The sequence below is a fragment of the Psammomys obesus genome, unplaced genomic scaffold, assembly GCF_907164565.1.
Source record: "Psammomys obesus unplaced genomic scaffold, mPsaObe1.curated_primary_1811, whole genome shotgun sequence".
NCBI lineage: Eukaryota > Metazoa > Chordata > Mammalia > Rodentia > Muridae > Psammomys > Psammomys obesus.
In genome coordinates, this window is record NW_026592510.1 from 20,558,770 (window position 1) to 20,577,448 (window position 18,679).

The 18,679-nt window shown below is 39.3% G+C and overlaps 1 protein-coding gene and 1 pseudogene across 1 annotated transcript in view; one reads left to right on the forward strand and one right to left on the reverse strand.

Moving 5' to 3' along the window:
- The window catches only part of LOC129681722 (guanine nucleotide-binding protein G(q) subunit alpha), a 147,757-nt gene extending 141,023 nt beyond the window's left edge, over positions 1–6,734 (reverse strand). The window contains exon 1 of the mRNA XM_055613807.1: positions 6,555–6,734. Within this exon, the coding sequence (XP_055469782.1) occupies positions 6,555–6,701 (147 nt within the window). The 5' untranslated portion in view covers positions 6,702–6,734. The remainder of the gene's footprint in view (positions 1–6,554) is intronic.
- A 3,890-nt stretch (positions 6,735–10,624) lies between these two features.
- On the forward strand, positions 10,625–10,818 carry LOC129681676 (guanine nucleotide-binding protein G(I)/G(S)/G(O) subunit gamma-5-like; annotated as a pseudogene).
- The last annotated feature ends 7,861 nt before the right edge of the window (positions 10,819–18,679 follow it).

Here is an 18,679-nt window from a genome sequence, read left to right on the forward strand (position 1 = left end):
TCTATCTATCTATCTATCTATCTATCTATCTATCTATCTATCTATCTGTGGGGGTATTTTGTCTACATGCATGTACATGTGTCTGGTGCCTGTGGAGACCAGAAGAGAATGCCTGGTCATACTATTTTAAACAACATACATGAGCTCAGGTTGACCTGCAGTATGAATATGGAACACGTGAATAAGCTGAGGAGCTATGAAGCAGAGAGCCCCCAAATACCGCACTGAGGAAACATACAAAGGCAGTCATTGTTTTTGCGCAACACAGGGAAAATTCTGCTCTGTCTTCAGAGCATGTAAACATGAACCAGTTAGACAGGAGTTTGTGCACACATACACGTCCACATGAATAAACAGTATACACACAGGCTGTAGAGTTTTCAGCTGCCAATGATGGTTCTCACCCAAACTCAGGAGGCTGAAGCATGAGGACCACATTGGCTTCTGAGGTGGTTTGAGTATGAGTGCCCCAAAAGGCTGTGCCATTTTCATCCGTGGTCCCCAGTTAGTGGCACTGTCTAGGGAGGGCTTTGGTAATTTAAAGACTTGCCATTTTGAGTTTGTCCTCTGCTTCCTATTTGTAGTTAGAGATGTGAGCTCTCCACTGCTGCCTACCTGCCTGCTGCCACACTTCCCTGCCACGACAGTGACGGTCATTCATCCTTCTAGTCATAAGCCCAAAACAAACCCCTCCTTCTATAAGCTGCTTTAGTCATGGTGTTTTATCACAGCAATAAACAAACAAATAAAGCACCCTATCTCAAAAATTGAAAACCAAGTAACATGTAGGGTTTGGTTTTTTTGTTTGTTTTGCCTATTCATAAAAACAAGTTGTTTTGCAACATACAAATAATAAGTTTAAAAACCAGATCAAAATACTATACTTAGCAAGTGGCAAAGGCAGCTCTTATTATTGCATTTTCACTTAACCTAAGGTCTTATACTGAGCCACAGAAAATGGCCGAGTTCCACAAAAGCTAGCAATCAAGCAACTAAGAAAGAAAATCCAGACAAACCTGTTCAATGCAAGCAATGTGGAGACTGGAGACGGGAAACAGGAAAGGATTTTGCTAACACATCAGCAAATTTAGGTGCTACAGAGGAAATGTCAGCCCAAAAGACACTGCTGGAAAGGGAAATTGGTCCCCACTGCATTGAGCCCAGATCCTATTCTTTTTAAATGAAATGCTAAAAAGGACAAAGAACATGGCCCCATGAATACTAATGAAGGCACAAAGCAAATTCCATCAACCTTCAGGAGTGAGGTAACTGCTCTTTTTAAAAATGTCAGTTATTAATCTGGGGAAAATAAAGGACCTTGTACTCAGCCACACATTAACACAAGCTGAACAGCAGACATATAGAGGCCTCAGGAAAAGGAAGATGTTGCCTGTCAGAGAACAAACTACAACATTTGGGTTCTGCCTAGGAAGCCTATGGAGTTCAAGAAGTTCTTCCTGAAAAAAAAAGAATATAAAACCAAAAACCCTTTAAATATAAGGCAATCGACTCAGCTTTTGTGCAGTCTCAGAGAGGAAAACTAAAACTGAATGACCCTGTTCAACATTAAAACTAACATTAAAACTACTCACTATCAGCAGAATTTAGTACTGACAGAAAGACACACAGAATAAACAAATGGCTCATGACAGTCAACCTGGAACCAACGCCATGTACGTAATCAGGTGATCTGTGACAAAGGTGACCCTGCACTGCCCTGGACAGTATCTTTGGTAAATGAGCTGGGTTAAAAGGTGGCTTATTCTTTCACGCTGTACTCTACAATATATGATGACGTTTATTTTAGATCTAAATATAAAAAGCAAAAATTAAAAATTTAGAAAAAGCCCAGGTTATTCATACGAATTTAAAGTAAGCAAAGAATACTTTAAAAGAACTAATTAGAGACAGAAAAAAAAATGACTAACTGAACAATTAAGAACTTTCCCTGGAGGAATCAGTAAGAAAATGAAAACTAAGCCGCAAAGTAAAGAAGATATTTGCAAATAGTATTTACTAAGCAGAGACTTGTATTATTATTATATTAAAAAAAAACTTCTATAAAGCAATAATAAATTAAGTAATGCAGAAGAGAATGGGTAAAGCTTGTGGTTTTGTTAAAACAACAGCCAAAAAACATGAAAAGGTACTTGACATGGTTATCACAGAAATGAAAACTGAAACCATGCAAACACACTCCCCAGCTCCCAGATTAGGAAAGGGCAATACCAAATGCTAAAGACAGCTGCGATTCCTACAGCTAGAGCTACATCAATGAGTGTGTTCTGGAAAACCCTTTGGCAATACGGATGTACCGGAATTAACTACGTGCTAACTTCACACTGTGAATCCTAAGTATGTACTCTACCATGTTTACCAAAGCCAGTTTTTTTTAAAGATTTATTTATTATTTATATAACATTCTGCTGGCACACCAAGTCTTACTATAGATGGTTATGAGCTGCCATGTGGTTGCTGGGAATTGAACTCAGGACCTTTGGAAGAACAGCAAGTGTTCTTAACCTCTGAGCCATCTCTCCAGCTCCACCAAAGCCAGTTTTAAGAGTACCTATTATTTAGGATATGTGTTATTTATATGTATTTATGTTATGTATTATTTATGATAGTCATAAACACATTCTTAAAGGAAACAAAAGCACAAAAATAACAAAAGAATAAATAGCAAAACAAACAAAAAAAAACCTGTTGCATAGTTATAAAACTAGATGTTGCACAAATATGATTATCTATTGGACAAAATTTATAAAACATATTTTTATCACCAGGCAAAGTTCTATGGGACATTACTGTCTGGAACAAGAATAGATGAACTCCTCAAATCTGATTTAGGTAAAATACAGAATAAATAACGAAGATCATACAGTATGTGTCTTCACTCACACAGGTTGATTAACACACTGGCAAAACTAAATGTCCTTAAACATCACGGTGACCCCTGTGGTTGGTAGACTTCTCTAGAATAAGGGGCAATGAGCCTAAGGTTCTGGTTGCGTTGATTCAGACCAACGGCTTTAGGTACAGACATATTCACTACTGAGACCACATATGATCTCCTATATATGAGCTGTGATTCAGTAAGAATACAGAAGGAAAAAAGGTCCATTGCTGAAAAGTCTATTGCTGAATTCTTTTTCAATTCAGTGTTCTCTCCTGTTAGTTTTAAAATAGGCATCAGCATGAGCCAAGTATTAGAAAGGATTTCAGGCTATGTAGATCCATTACTTGCTTTAATTTGGAAAAACTGCTTTAGGAAATTTAACATGTTAAAGTCCATTCTGTTTTGAACGCAAGCAGATAAGGAGCGCTCTGTACCTCCCTTGGCATCCAACCCAATTGTCATCACTCTTTTCCAGAGGTACCTTCTAAACTCAGCCATGCTGTCTAAAACACTGACATGGAAGATTAGCAGCCTCTGTTCTCTCTACAATAACAATTCATTTTAGACCCCCTGGACTCTCGCTGCCAAAATTTTAAAAGATATTTCACATGTACTATCTTTTGAACATTGAAACCATCTTAGCACTATTTGTCCCACTTCCACACATGAGAAAATTTGGCCCAGACTATGAAATTAAGGTTTCATAAGAAATGTGAAAACTCCAAGATGACTTGGCTTTTTCATGCTGGAACTCATAGACTGGTAGATATTTGTCACAGCATGTAGCTGGTACTAAGGCACTAGCCTCTTTGAGCCCCTTCCCATTGTGTAATACAGAGTAAGTCTAGAATAGAAAATGTTATTTTACGGTAAAGGCTAAGTAAACTTGGAGGACTTCATCTACAGAGACTTCACATGTCATTTCATGTTATAAATCAACGGTACACTCTGCAGTAGACATCTGTGAACTGGGCCAGAATCATTTTTCCTCTTCCACCAGCAGTACTCAAATTTCCCCCAGGGGTCGTCAATCACATCGACCAACTTTCCTCCCTGTCTATAGAACTATCAAAGCATCCAGGCTGGGCCAACCCAACACTTTTTCCCAGGAATCTGAAGTGAGTGATGAAAGAATGAAAGTGGCTGAAGTTCATCTCTACCAAGCACAGTCCTTCAGTTTCTCAGGCCTCGTGTGAGCTCACACCGTCAAGAGTTTTCTTCTTACTTCTTTAGCCAAATGTTGGCTTCTGCAGCCTGAAAATCTTTGGCTCATCTGACTTTCAGTCCTGTTTATTACAAAGGTGGAGATTCTTCAACGAACCAGGCCATGGTCATTCTGTGAAGAAAATTCCCTTGTGGTTTTTGATTTTGTTTTTAAGTAGCATTTCTTATTCAACTGAACAAAGACAGGAATAAGGTAATACAGCCTTAGAATTTGGGCAATTTTTTTTTCTTTTTTGAAAACAGCTTTGAGAACCTTGAGGGATTTTTTAGGAAATTAAAAAATAATAATAATAATAACTTGAACGCGGCACGTTCCATTTTAAAGAAACGTTTATGTCTAGATGTGGGTATGCTTGAACATATACAAGAATGTGAAGGCCAGATGACGACCCTGGTTCCATTCTCACTAGCCTGAAGCTCAACAATTAGGCTAGCTAGCTGGCTAATGGGCCTTCACCTTTGTGTCCCCAACATGGAGGTTACATGCCTGGTAATAATCCTCAGCATTTTCACCTGGATTCTGAGGAAAGAACTCGCTCTTCAAGCTTGCAAGGCGAGTGTTTTACTAACTGAATCTTCCTCAGCCCTAATGAGGTACCTTTCTGTGAGGCGTCTTTCTTTACTCTAAGCAGGCACTGTAGCACTGGTCACTTAGTACCCCTGCACCCCAAACCAAAGGGAAAGCCAGGTGCCACAGCAGCGGTCCTCAGCTACTCAGGCAAAGGGAGCTAAAGGATAGTTGCTGAACCAGCTTGGTCTAGCCTGGTCAGTCTGGACTAAACTTAGACACCATATGCATATACACACAAGTATTTGTTAGATGGGGCTTCAATCTAAACAAAAAAGTCGTTTATTTTTCATGCTCATGATATGCACATAGCCTGGTAGTTTTTTTTACACAAAATTATACTGAATTTACATGAGGTGGAGAGAGAGACTGATTTCTGCAAGCTATCCTTTGCCCTCCACATGAGCACCATAGCATTTGAGATCTTAGATTTTCAGATCAGGGATGTTCAAAATATAGAACAAAAGGAAAGGTAGAACTGTCAACTTGACGGTAGCATAGGCCAAGCCCTCAACAAAGCATTTCTTTTCATGTAGCAGCAGCACATGAGGTACTTTTCTCTTGCAGAGACTGGCAAGAGGACAGACTATCGAAACTTTTACATTGCCTGAATCCCTGATGTCCCAGTTCACACAACACAAATCCACTGCAAAGGGATACCAGGATCCCCTCCCTATGTAAAGTGTTCTACTTAATGAGCAAAAGCCTCTACTTTGTTCCTGGCATACTGTGGGGAAAAATATTACCAAAGAGCATGCTTGCTTCCCGCAAGCTACGTACAATCTTACTGAGGAGATAATGCACGCACATATGAAACAACCACAACAGGAGTACAGGAAGAACACCAACTGCCAAATCCAGACCTTCTTCCCCAAGCTATAATTCCAAACAGCTTCCTACACATGCTAACACAGAGGCATAGGATTGTTTCCTTTTCATTAATAACCAAATTCTAGACCAAGGCAGAGAATGTAATCAAAAGAGCATATCTCTACAAGATGATGGAAATTCACCCTTTTAGAAAGAGCTAAAGAATGAAGTAATCTCAGGATCATACAATTTACATAAGCAGGTTTTAGTAAATAACAATGTCTTTTATCATCAGCTATGAACACTTGTATTCAGAGAAAAGACAAGATGGTATTTATAAATAAACAAACACCAGATCACTGTATGTTCAAAAGAAATCCTAAAACAAATGTTCCCTCGACTTGGGGTGGGTTGAAGCAGCTCACCAATAAATAAGCATGCTTGTTTAGTACAGAACTCCCAGGGACAAGATAATGGATACATACCTACACTCAAGGAAAAATTAATCTTGGTTTAGTAAAAGTGTGCAACTTACGGCAATTTATTACAAGCTGCTTCCTAAGTTTGAAATCCTTAAACTAGAGTGAGGCTTATAAAATGACACGCAGTGTGATACTACCTGATCCACAGCTCCCTCCACAGCCAGTGAAATTCTCATTCAATAAAGAAATACAAGCAGTACTAAGGGAAATTACAGTGTTGCTGCAGCATTCCAGAACTTAGAACCAATTCTGCAACTGTGAACAATTTCCTAGTATCAAACAGGGCAGATAATGTTTAGGCTACTATTGCTTTGTAACACATGCCAGCCAGTAAGGTCAAAAGTGATAGACAAGACACTCAAACGTGGACCTCTGGCCTCCGCAGGTAAGCACCTATATACCCATGCATACACAGAAGAGAAGGGAGAAAAGGAGGGGATGAGGGGAGGGGAGGTAATGGGATCAGGAAAGTGGGGAAAGAGTATATTTCAAACCCCCAACTGTCCATTCTAGAAGCTCTGCAACACCATTTTTGCACCATTCTGCTAACTGTTCCAATGAATCCACTTACCTTATTGTGTTCATACTTGTAGGGGATCTTGAGAGTGTCCATAGCTCTGATCATGGCCTGCATCGCTGTGAAGATGTTCTGATACACCAGTTTGGTAAAACCTCTCTTGTCTTCATCAGAGTATCCCGATCCATGGATGATCCTCATCTGCTTAATGAAGGTGCTCTTGCCGCTCTCTCCTGTCCCTGGAATAGAAAGGGCAGAAGCACATTAGATCATGACTCCTCTGTTAGTTACCCAATAGCAAAACTAGACACTGGCCTGAATTTCAGACCCCAAAAGACCTGCTGAGAGAAGCATCATACAAAGTCAAAATGCCACCTACAAAGGAAACTTAGAAAATTAGATGAGTAACAGTTCACTTTAAAGGAATGAACTCAAAAACTATTTGCATCTTAGACAGCCACTAAGCTTAGATATATCAAACCCCGACTTTGTAGCCCTGCCACTCTGAGAAACAAGTCCAACAGCATCATGGGACAATAACTGAGGCTTGACAAAGCCTCTTACCAGGGCATATTTGAAATGCATCCTGCATTCTGGAAATGGCAATACCCTTACACTGATGCATTTCAGAAATAAACAAGAGGAGAAGGCCTAAAGCCTAAGACATTTTTCTCTAGTCTGGCACTGGGGCAAAAGTAGACAACAAATTCCTCATAGACCTGAACATAGGTTACAATCTGGACCATAGTAGCCACAGTGTTTATTTCCAGGGCCTGGTTGGTTGAGTTGCCCTCTCTCTGTGTGTCATTCATGAGAAACACAACAACCCAGAAACTTTCTCTTAAGATGTTTTTCTTCTAATTTTCTTATCTTCACCATCCTCAATATACATTTGTAAATCTAAAAACTTCACATTTATAAATGCAAGTGCCTTTTTTATGTTCTTTTCCATTCCCCAACAATGTAAAGGACATATATTGTTAAAAAACACTCTAAATATTTAAATATGAAAGAACAAAATGAGAATGATGACCTTCCTCCCGGCAAGTCTGCTGAGAACAGGATGAAAAGGAAGGGAAAATGGGAGGGAGGGAGAAAGGGAGAGAGGGAGGGACAGAGGGACGGAGGGAAGAGACTAAGAGCTGGAACTGCAAATCTGCCCTCATGCCATTTTGCTTTTCAGATGTTTAGATTTCATTGCGGTCTTCATAAACAATCATGAACATTCAAGAAGTACTAAAACTTTTGCCAAAGTATCTTAAATAACAGCCAGTCAATTCAGACTCACAGATGTTACAACAAAAGGTGATACTGAGCCCAATGTTCTACTGAAGGTGGTTTGTTTGCTGCTCACATGCCTGTGGGTACCTATACACACATGTGCAGATGGAGGCCCAATGTCAGGATTGCCTTCATCACTTGTCACCGGGTTCATGAGAGGCAGGCTCTCTCAGCTGAACCCAGAGCTCACTGATTTCCCTAATACACCTAGACAGCCTATTCTGAGGCTTTCTTCTCACTTTTGGAGCTTTGCAATTATGTGCCCAAATTTACAAGGCGATGGGGATCTGAAATGAACTCTAGTCCTCACACTTGTATAGCTCAGGCTTTATACACTGAGCCATCTTTCCAGCCTGCCCTATGACTTTAATATATGATATAGAACACCCTGAAATACAAAAGTAACACCAAAAAGTGAATGCTACTTCACATTTTAGTAGGGTCAAGTTGAAAATTATAATGAATATTCTACAATCCCACCACAGATACCAGAAACATCTAAAAATGTCTATTTCAAGTAGAAATGCAGCCACAAATTAGTAATCATCAATTAATAATTTATAGTAGTATCTTTACTCTCTTAAGCAATTAAAAAGATGTTAAGAAAAAAGCTTATAATGCTCCTTTTTATTACTGTCCTCATCAAAAATTTTCTTACAGGCAGAGTGTAGATAGTCCTTTACACTATAAAAGCAGCAGAGATTTTGTTTTAAGAAAAAAAAAAGTATGTGTATGTGTGAGTGTGGTTCTGTACACGTGAATGCAGGTGCTGAAGGAGACCAGAGCTGTAAAGATTCCTCCACATCTTTTCTAGATTTTATTCTTAATGATGTGTTTATGCGTGTTGGTAAGGGGAACATCTATGTGTGGACATGACCCATGAGTGCAGATGTCCAGGGAGGCCAGATGAGGGAGCTAGATCCTGTGGACCTGAAATTATAGGCAGTTAGGAGCCACCTGACATGGTTGCTAGAAACCAAATTTAGGTACTCTGAAAAGGTAGCACCTGTTCGTAACCACTGAACTACCTCTCCAGCCCCAAAAGATGTTAATTTGTAAAGTTAGTGAAAAAGAAAAAAGCAAAAGTCAGGCAGTAGGACTACTTTTCTCCTGGTAATCTTAAAAGAAAAAAAAAAGTTTTACATAAATACATAATTTACATATTTACTCTTAAATAAAAAGCTAATGCATGAAGTATGAGCCACACTGGCTTGCCTTTCTTTAGAGCACTTTAGGCAAAAAGCAGTCAATCCCTGTCACCTCTCTGGATATATTCCTGGAGCCCTTAAAAAAATTTTTTTTTCTATTGCCAGAAGCAGAGCCAGGACTCCTTTCTCCCCATTCCCATGGTGCTGGATGCTGCCCAGGAGGCTGGCAGGTTCAGATTTCATTAACACCTTGCCTTTGCCTTATACTCACAGCTAAGCCATAGCTGGAGAGGCAGCTGTGAGCAGCAGGAGCTATGTTCCTAAAGCAGCTACTCAGATATGCAATACCCCATCAAGAGACCACAAGCTACTGCTGAGTAGTCCCTCCAAATGGCTGTCTTCTCTGAGTTCTTGGCTCTTACCAGCCCTTACTACTGACATTTGGTCGACACTTTCAAAAATTGCTCCTCAGTCACCCAGTGGAAGTATGTCAACTGTTTCTAGCCAGAACTTATAACCAAAACCTAAAGGAAAACAGAGTACAATTAAATGATGAACAGGAAAGGGAAGGATGGTGGCTACTCTCTCTTCCTCTTCTGCCCTGTGTTCCATAAGCTTTTCTATGAGTTATTCTCTGGTTTGTCGAGTACATCATTTTCAGTACCTCACTCTCAAGACACTCTTCTGGAGGCCAACTACGATGAAGAAACAGTTAAACTAGATACGAAAAAGCTCCAACCAGAATTCTGGACTGTGAGTTTCCCCTCAGTACAAGAAATACAGCAACTCATTAAACCTATTATAGAGAGGTTATGTGCATCTGCGCACAGAACCCCTCCTATTCCCCATACCCACCCTTCTGTCTCTTTCTTTCTTTCTCTCATACAAAAGACACAGTGATTTGTGCTCTCTGGTACTACTTTTGTAAACAAAACAAAGAAATTTGTACACAACCTTTATTTATACTTTTCCAAGCACTATGACATACATGTTTTGCCCTGTGAAAATTCAGTGTTATGAATGTCCATATCATCCTACCAGCCTCCTACTTTTTGCTACACGGAACACATCTCTCATCAAATAATTTAATAACATTTAACAAGCAAATCAACATACAGGAGGATATGAGACCCATTAGAAGTCTGCTTTTTCCTTCAGTAATTCACTATGAATATAGCTGGAAAATGTCTCTAGAAAAGTTCTATGTATCTTTAGAAACAACTCTGCAAAGCTCCTCAAAGTACTCAGACTTAAGAACCATGCTGTCTATTAAAAACCAACTCATCTAGCATTTATAATTGGCTGAAAAAAAAAAAAAACACTATGCTTTTTCTTCCCTACTCCCCGAGTCTGGATAAAGGACAGGGAGTATCCCTACTTCACTTTGCATCTAGCCCGTTAGAACAAACATTAAACATACAAATTTAACACTCTACCATGGAGTGCATAGCTTGGTAGGCTGGTAGACTTGCACCATCATACACACACAGTGTTCACAGTTCAGGTTTTGGTTGTCAAGATGTTTTTAACACAATCAAAGCCTACATACAGAGCTGACACAAACTCATTTTTAATTACAATTCACAGGAAGCATCCATACATTTATGCTAATTATTCTGCCAATTTGCCCAATGTGATCTGCAAATGATTCTGTCAAAAATGACTTTCAGAGGTGGCATGGCTGTCCCAAGCACCATGTTGGGTTCTTCTAGTGTTGCCACCATGAAGAAGGTGGTTCAGCAGCTCCGGCTGGAGGCCGGGCTCAACCACGAGCAGCTGCAGACTTGAAAGAGTTCTGTCTGCAGAATGCTCAGCACAACCCTCTGCTAACTGGAGTGTCTTCAAGCACAAATCCCTTCAGACCCCAGAAAGTCTGTTCCTTTTTGTAGATATACATCTTGAGGTTTCTCAAGCCACTTCTCATGAACCAGCGAATATTCAAGACAACTAAATCTGAAGTCTGTACCGAAGCTTCTCTGTCGCACGTGCCATGGTACACTACAGTCTTCTACTTGTTGGTCCTTAACATCTACCTCTCTGAATTTTCATGGATTTCTATTTCACAAGGTTTAACTATTTTATATACACTGGCTGTAGCATACAATAAAACAGCATACAAAAAAAAAAAGACTTTCAAATCCAATCTTATATTATCTTAAGGGTCATAACTTAGATTTATTACTGAAAGCAATCATAAATTTAGTGGCTTGCCCTCTAACTAGCATTTTTTGTAAAAGTAATCGTAGACTCATTGGTTCTCTCTCTTACACCCAGGCGACCTTCCTGAACTACTCTCTTATAGCTGCCAATGGACAGTCACACCTGCACAGGCATCCATCAACGCTCCACTATGTAGCATGCCACTACTACTCCCGTGGCTGCTGCTCCCGTGGCTGCTGCTCCCGTTACTATCACTACCGTTACTATCACTAGTACTACCATAATGCTACTGCTGTGCCTGTTCTGAAGAACTCTGGTACCCATCTACATACAAGGACCCAGCAAACAAACACTGACATTCCCAGGAATCCTAACAGTCCACCCCTGCATCCTCTTTACCCTTGGAGAAAAGCAAAATACAGATCTAGGAGAACCCCTCACAGGCTGTACTGCATCCACACTGCTTCTAGGTGTTTTTAGATTCTGTAGATAAAAAAGAAATACAGTCAAGTGAACTGCAGCATTGAAGACTATACAATGACTACATTCATTTCATCCTGCCAGGGCCTTTCATAAGTGTATTTGGAGATTCTCAAGTCTGCATCTGAAGCCCTTAATGAATACAAAGGCTGAGGCCAAATGCCCCTCCACCCTCCTGGTTGGCTGGCTCCCAGACAAAGGAAAAAAACAAAATGCAAGGTTCATGAAGCAGCATTACAAGCTGGGCAACTTGTTTCAGATCCACTGGGTTAAGGCAAAAATATAAAGCATGAAATCTCAGGCCCAGCAAGCTGAACGTAAGCTTCTTCCATATAACCTTGGGTAAAGTAGAGCCAGATACTTCAAGGATGAATTTCTAGCAAGGAGCACATCAACCACCCACAACCTGCAAAGAATTAATGGTAAGCCATGAGATAAATGTGGTCAAACTCTAAGCCAAATGTAACCCGTGTGTTGTCCATACTCCAGGTAAAGTGTTTTTCAGTGCCTATTCTCCCGGCTGTGTTTTATTCCACTCACACAGGGAACTGCATTTGAAACTGGGCAACTATGACACCAAAGTCATTCATTTCTATTCTTCACAAAACTGCCCTACAAGACCTAAGTATATTTAATCATTTATCCCAATATAGTCTGATAGAAGACACTAGACAGTTTTGTTTTGTTTTAATATGGCAGAAAAAAACTGAATTTGGCATCAACCAACCATAAGTAAAAATTAAATGGACCAGAAGTTTAGTAATAGCTAACACAGTTAAGTTTTTTCAAGAAAAAGACAGACAAAAATGAATTTAAATTTCAGCTATTTACCGGAACAATTTTAAAAATTATGTGGTCCTAAGTTTCGAAAAGAAGTTAAAAGCCTCACAGAAAGTTATCTGATAGCCATCAAAGAGTTTCGATGTCCTCAGGAGTGAGTGTGTGTGTGAGAGAGGGAGACAGAGACAAACAAACAGAGAGACACTTCAGGCATGTCTACACATGTATATACAGGCCAATGGACAACACTGGGCAGTGTTCCTTAGGAGGCCACTTTTTTAAAGACTAAGTCTCTTGGGCTGGAATTTGCCAAGTAGGGGAATGTGGCTGGCCAGCATGCCCCAGGGATCAGCATGTTCAAAGAACTAATGTTGGGATGACAAACACACAGGACCACAACTGACTGGCTCTAATGTGGCTCTGGAGATCAGACTCAGATCTTCATGTCTATAAGGTAAACACTACTCACTGGCCTGTCTCTCAGACACAACACTCTTTTTGAGTGTGCCCATGGTAAACTTTTATGCATTAAAAAAAAAAACAACAACAACAAAATCCAGGCATGGCTGCAGGTGCTTGTAATCCAGTGTGCCTGGGAAGCAAAGGCTAGAACACCCAAGACTTCAAGAATGATCTACTATACAAAATGAGTTCTAGGCCAGCCTGGGCTGCAGCAAGTCTGCCTCAAAGAAATAAAAACCAACAAACAACAATAAAACTAGCACTGGTGTATCCCATGACCTTCTAAATATATTTTTAAAACCCTGAATGGATATACTTTTAAATAATGGATGAGCTACATCTAATTTTTAATTTTAAAAAACTAGTTATTGTTTGGAGAACAGAAATTATATGTTACTCTTCATGGTAAAGCTCTTTGAGGTGTTCTTCATGCCCATCTGTCCACCTTCCCACCTTCCCTCCCTAGAAGTCTATAGGTATTACTTCAGAGAAAAATTTCAAGCCCAGAACTCAGTGGTTTTACCAAGGAGGGAAGTGACTCATGCAAAGAATCTGCTAGTTAACATTTAATCAGGAAGAAGACAGACTAGAGCCTATCATGATCTCTCTGTGAAACACTCACCATCATATACCCTTATTGACTGAACTATCCTCCTACTTATCAAAGTTATAAATACCCTAAAAATGCTTCTAAAAATAGAACATTTTTAATATTTCTTTCCAGTTTCTTTTTCTAGGTAAATGGGGGATTTTTGTTTTTTCTGGTCTTGACCAATACCGTACTGTTTTTACTTGCCATCTGTGGTAAGTATTCCATGAGTATTCCAATTATAAGGTTTTTTGAAAATTATTAATACTTTCATAATGAAATTTCATAAGGATGTGCAACACCCTGGCACAAGGCATTATGAGTATTTCCAACTTTTTGACTTGTATGAAGAATAACCGGAGCGCACTCCTGAAGACAGCTATAGCTAACTCTACTTCATCGGGGGGGGGGGGGGGGGGGGGGGGGCAATGCAGATATGCACAAGAAGGCACCCTCTGGGATGGTGCTGGCCTACCTCCAGCACCACACTTTTAGATACCTAAATTTTAAAAATAAATAATTCTTATTTTAATTTTTATATTCCTTATGAGAAAAACATGTTCTAAACTTTTTTATGTCTAGATTCCCTGAACTTATCTTTACTTAAAATGTTATTGGAGGAGTTGTTCTTTTCTTTCACTGAACAGTTTTGTTTTTAAGGTGAAGTTAGTGCTTGGGTACAAGCATTTCCCCAATTTGATATTTTCTTTTCAGTTACTGATTTAAAAACTGGTGTATAAAAATATAATTTTATTGTTTACCCATCTACTTTCTCTGATCTTTCATTTGTTTGTGTAACTAAAAGCCTCAAACATGTAGACATTATTCTAGCATTATAAAAGATTTATACTTTATACTTACCTCTTTATATTAATGTATGATGTATAGCATATTTAATATCTCAACAATTTTCCCCCAAAATTCATTCTACATCTTAAAGTCACATTGGCACAAAATTACTTCCAACCAGACTGGTGTCCCAAGCCAATGAGTACAATGAGCTGCATGCCCCTTCTCTGCCTGTAAGTGTTGAGTGATACCGTACATGGGCCAGAGGTTGGGAATGTGCTCGGTTGGAAAAGTGTTCACCTATCATCTACGGTAGTTTGACCCTCACGGCCACATAAAACAAGCATGGTAACCCATGCTTATACTATGGGTACACTATAATCCCAGAATTTGACAGGCAGAATTAGGAGAATCAGAAAATCAAGGTTATCCTTAACTACTTAAGTTTGAAGATATATGAGACCATGTGTCAAAAATAAATAAATTAACTGAATATGTGAACTATACTGAATCTTCTCATAGGCAAGTCTATTCTGTTCCTTTATTTTCTTCCTAGTAAACTTAGCCAATGACACTTCCATCACTGACATTTATATAGTGATGGATTCTAAAGAAAGGACTGAACATAAAATATTCCAGAATATTAAAGATCCTAATCAGCTTTATAAATCTATCTGTAGGACATGCTACATGCTATGTATCTAGTAGCTACTCCTGGAAATGGCATATACTAAGTATCCATTTACTACTCTGAGACATGATATATATACTATGTATCCAGTAGAACTCTAGAAAATGGTATATACTATGTATCCATTAGCTACTATGGTTTCCAAAGAGAGAATGTATGGATGCAACACTGTAAAAAAAACCATATATATATATATATATATATATATATATATATATATATATATATATGTATGTATGTATCAAAAAAAACATATATATGTCCTATAGGACAGTGTAGAATAGAAGGTGGGACATTCAGTAGGCAGAAAGGATTCTGGGATAGAGCCAGGGGCACCAGATTTGCATGGAAAGATGTGAGGAGGACAAACACACCTGAGCAGAGGTGGCATGTGGAAGAATAAATTAGCATAAATGGGTTATTTTAAGTTATGACCTAGTCAGAGAGGAGGCTAGCTATATGGTGTGGGTATTTGAAAATATATTTTGAGTCTCACGAATCATCATTCTGGGAGGTTGGGGCCAGGAGGAAAAACATGCTTCTTACTACAGGTTCCTCTTGTTGACAGCTTTATGACTACGGGTAAGTTTATGGTCTGTGTATGGACTGAGATCTCATGCAAACACGACAGTCTTCTCTCGGATACAGCCCAACTCCCAACTCCCATGATCTTTGCAACTCCTGTTGTCAAACCCCAATATGTAATTGTCTTCTTGCTGTGCACAAAGGAGTACATGCCTTTTGCCTCCTGGCTTGGCATTTATCACAGACTGTGACCCTAAACAAACCAGCATGCAAGATGCACTCTTATTATCAATGCACAATTTTTTTTCTTATGAGAATTTTCACTTAAATGACGGACTTTAAAGCTTCCATTTGGCATATGTGAACTGCCACTATCACTACTCTTTGCTTTGGAGGCATTATTAAATGAAGGTTACTTGAACACAACAACTGATTTTACTACAGTCAATCAGATAACTGGTATGCTACTTAGGAAGTAACTAGGAAGATGATAACATGTCTGTGTACTGTACATATAGCAGTGTACTTCTATAATCCCAACACTCCAGAAGTTAAAAGAAAGAGACAGTGAGTTCAAAGCCAAAATGACTATTCGAAGATTTCTTGTTATGTGAACTTTTATCTTATTGGACAAAGGTATGATTAGCATCACAAGGAAAGGGTGGAAGTGTGAGATTACATCCTGCTACTCTAAACAATATGCAACTTAAAATATAAATTATTCCTTTCTGGAATTTTCCACTTAGTATTGTTAGCCCTCAGATAACCATTGAGTACATTAAACTGCACAAAGATAAATCCCAGATATGGGCAGAGGACACTGCCAGTTTTCAGTGAAGTGATTCCATGTTTAAAATGTCTGCTACATAAAAACCAATATATACTACCAAAAATTAAAATGTAAAATCAAGTGAAAAATGAGAAAAAACTAATACACGGCTGATTAGCGTACCAAAAAATTCTGGAACGCATTTTATTGTAAAGTATTTTTAAAAGTCAAAGCTGTCCAAAAAGATGCAGGCTGAACAAAACCAACACAGGACCACACAGTGCTGTGCTGCGACGTACTGTAAATGCAAATGAGGAGTGGTCTCCATTTTTATCCAGCAAGCACTTTCCTCACCCTAGGCCTGGCCTCGGCACAAATTCTCTACTCCCTAAAATAACTGAGGTAATGATCCCCAGAATCTTAGTGCTTAACTCTACGTTTAGAGACAGACAGCTCGAATCATTCCTTCATTCTACTGAGTGTGAACATAATTTTTTTTCTGGCTTCTACAGCACAAAGCACTAGTTCACAAAGAACAACATCGGGCGTTGGGTGTAGCAGTGAACTTGTATAATCCCAACACTCCAGAAGCTAAAAGAAAGAGACAGTGGGTCCAAAACCAACACGACGACTCAAAGATTTCTTGTTATGTGGACTTTTCCTTGGGAGACAAACAGATGTCCATTCTCCCCAGACAGGGAACCTGAAAAAGACCAAAGAAACCACTCTATTCAAGTGTAGCCTGGTGAACCAATGAGTTTAATTGCGGCTACTAATGAAAGCATGGGTATGAAAAAGAGCATGGGTAATGTCTACATCACTAAATGCTGACTATACATCCTTAGAGAAGGGGATGAGCCCTTCCTACCTCCATGACAGAAAGTTAATGACACCACTTCTGAGCAGGTTGCCTGTAGGTAATCACAGGTGCTGTTTAAGAGGGCAAAAGATCATGCTATGCCCAAAGGACAGCATCTACCATATACACAAATACAAACATGATATATGGTGACAGATAAACAAGAAAATACTGGATCACAGCTGACTATGCATTTAACAATTAAAAGTGATAAAACTGGTTGGTCATGGTAGTACATTGCTTTAATCCCAGCACTCAGGAGACAGAGACAGGCAGATCTCTGTGAGTTCAAGACCAGCCAGGGCTACATAGTGAAACTCTATTTAAAAAAAAAAAAAAGTTCCTGCATCTTTTAGAGATGAAGAAACTACTTTCTTAAAAGGCACACTGACACTAATATTTAAATATTCAAGATCCCAAAACAACAGTGTGAGAAAACACCATTCCAGGCAGTGGGGTGGCTATGTGAGATATGTGTGTGAAGGGGCCTAGCTGTAAAGTTAAAGGGAAGGTAAGAGGGTCAGTGTGGCTAAGACAGTTATGGTGAGAAGGAGGAGAGAGGTAAGGGGAGAGACCTAGGTTGCAGATGCAGGGTTCACAGTCACAGACTGTTATGGCTCAGGAAACAAGTTCAAAAAATAAAAAAGTATACCACACATCTTTGAGAGTCTTGAAAGGTAAAGGGCATGGTTTGCTGTGTTCAGAATGAGTGCTGAGGCCAAGCTAGTAGGGTATTACAGTGATCCAAGCAACACATAGGGGAATTTAGACCAAAATGGCAGGAGGATGTACGTGTAATATTCTAGAATAGAGATAGATGAGATGTGGGGTAAGAGTTCAAATTGAGAGAAACCTGTAATTCTAGCTGGGTAAAGATAATGCACTCTAGAGACGTCTACGGTGGAGCTTTTGGAGAAAGAGTGCATTTAGCCTGCACTGTGAATTCACTCCAAGGAAAAGCTTTCTCGACACCTGTAAGGTTTGCAGCACTGATGAGGAAGATACCCAGGACTCACAGGATGTGGTTTATGTGCTTTATTCTCAAACAAAAGCAAGGACATGGCTGTTGTGCCTGAGCTCCTTCTGCTAATGGATGAGTCAGAGTGACTGCACGGCCAGGGTTACAGTTTCATTTCCTAGGAGATAAATATCCTGAGCTAAAGAAATTACCTTCGTCTCTAGGTTACATATACACATTTACTTATACTGTGACACCATTGCTACATAACCCCTTCTTTGAAGAAAACAAGCAAATAAACAAATGTTATTTGAAATACATAAAGAGAGCATGAAAATACCAAGTCAAAATAATAAGTACATTTTAAGAAAAGAAAGCTCTTCAGACTAAATATTCGCCCACAGAATTTAGCAATATTTTTTTTTCATAAATAAAAAACATGAATGAATTCCATCCAGATTTTTAGGTCACACATAAATATGTATCTTTAAAAATGAAGTGGCTGGGAAATGGTGAGATGTGATCTAGGAAATTACGTGCAGCCCTCAGTGAGCACTTCTCTGTACACAGAAGGTTCATGTGGCCCTTCCTGAAGCAAGCAGCCTGTCTGCAGCAGGGAGCAAAGGCCCAAGGTGGGCCTCAACATGCACAGCTTCCACCTGAGCAGGGACACCCTAACCTTGGTCCC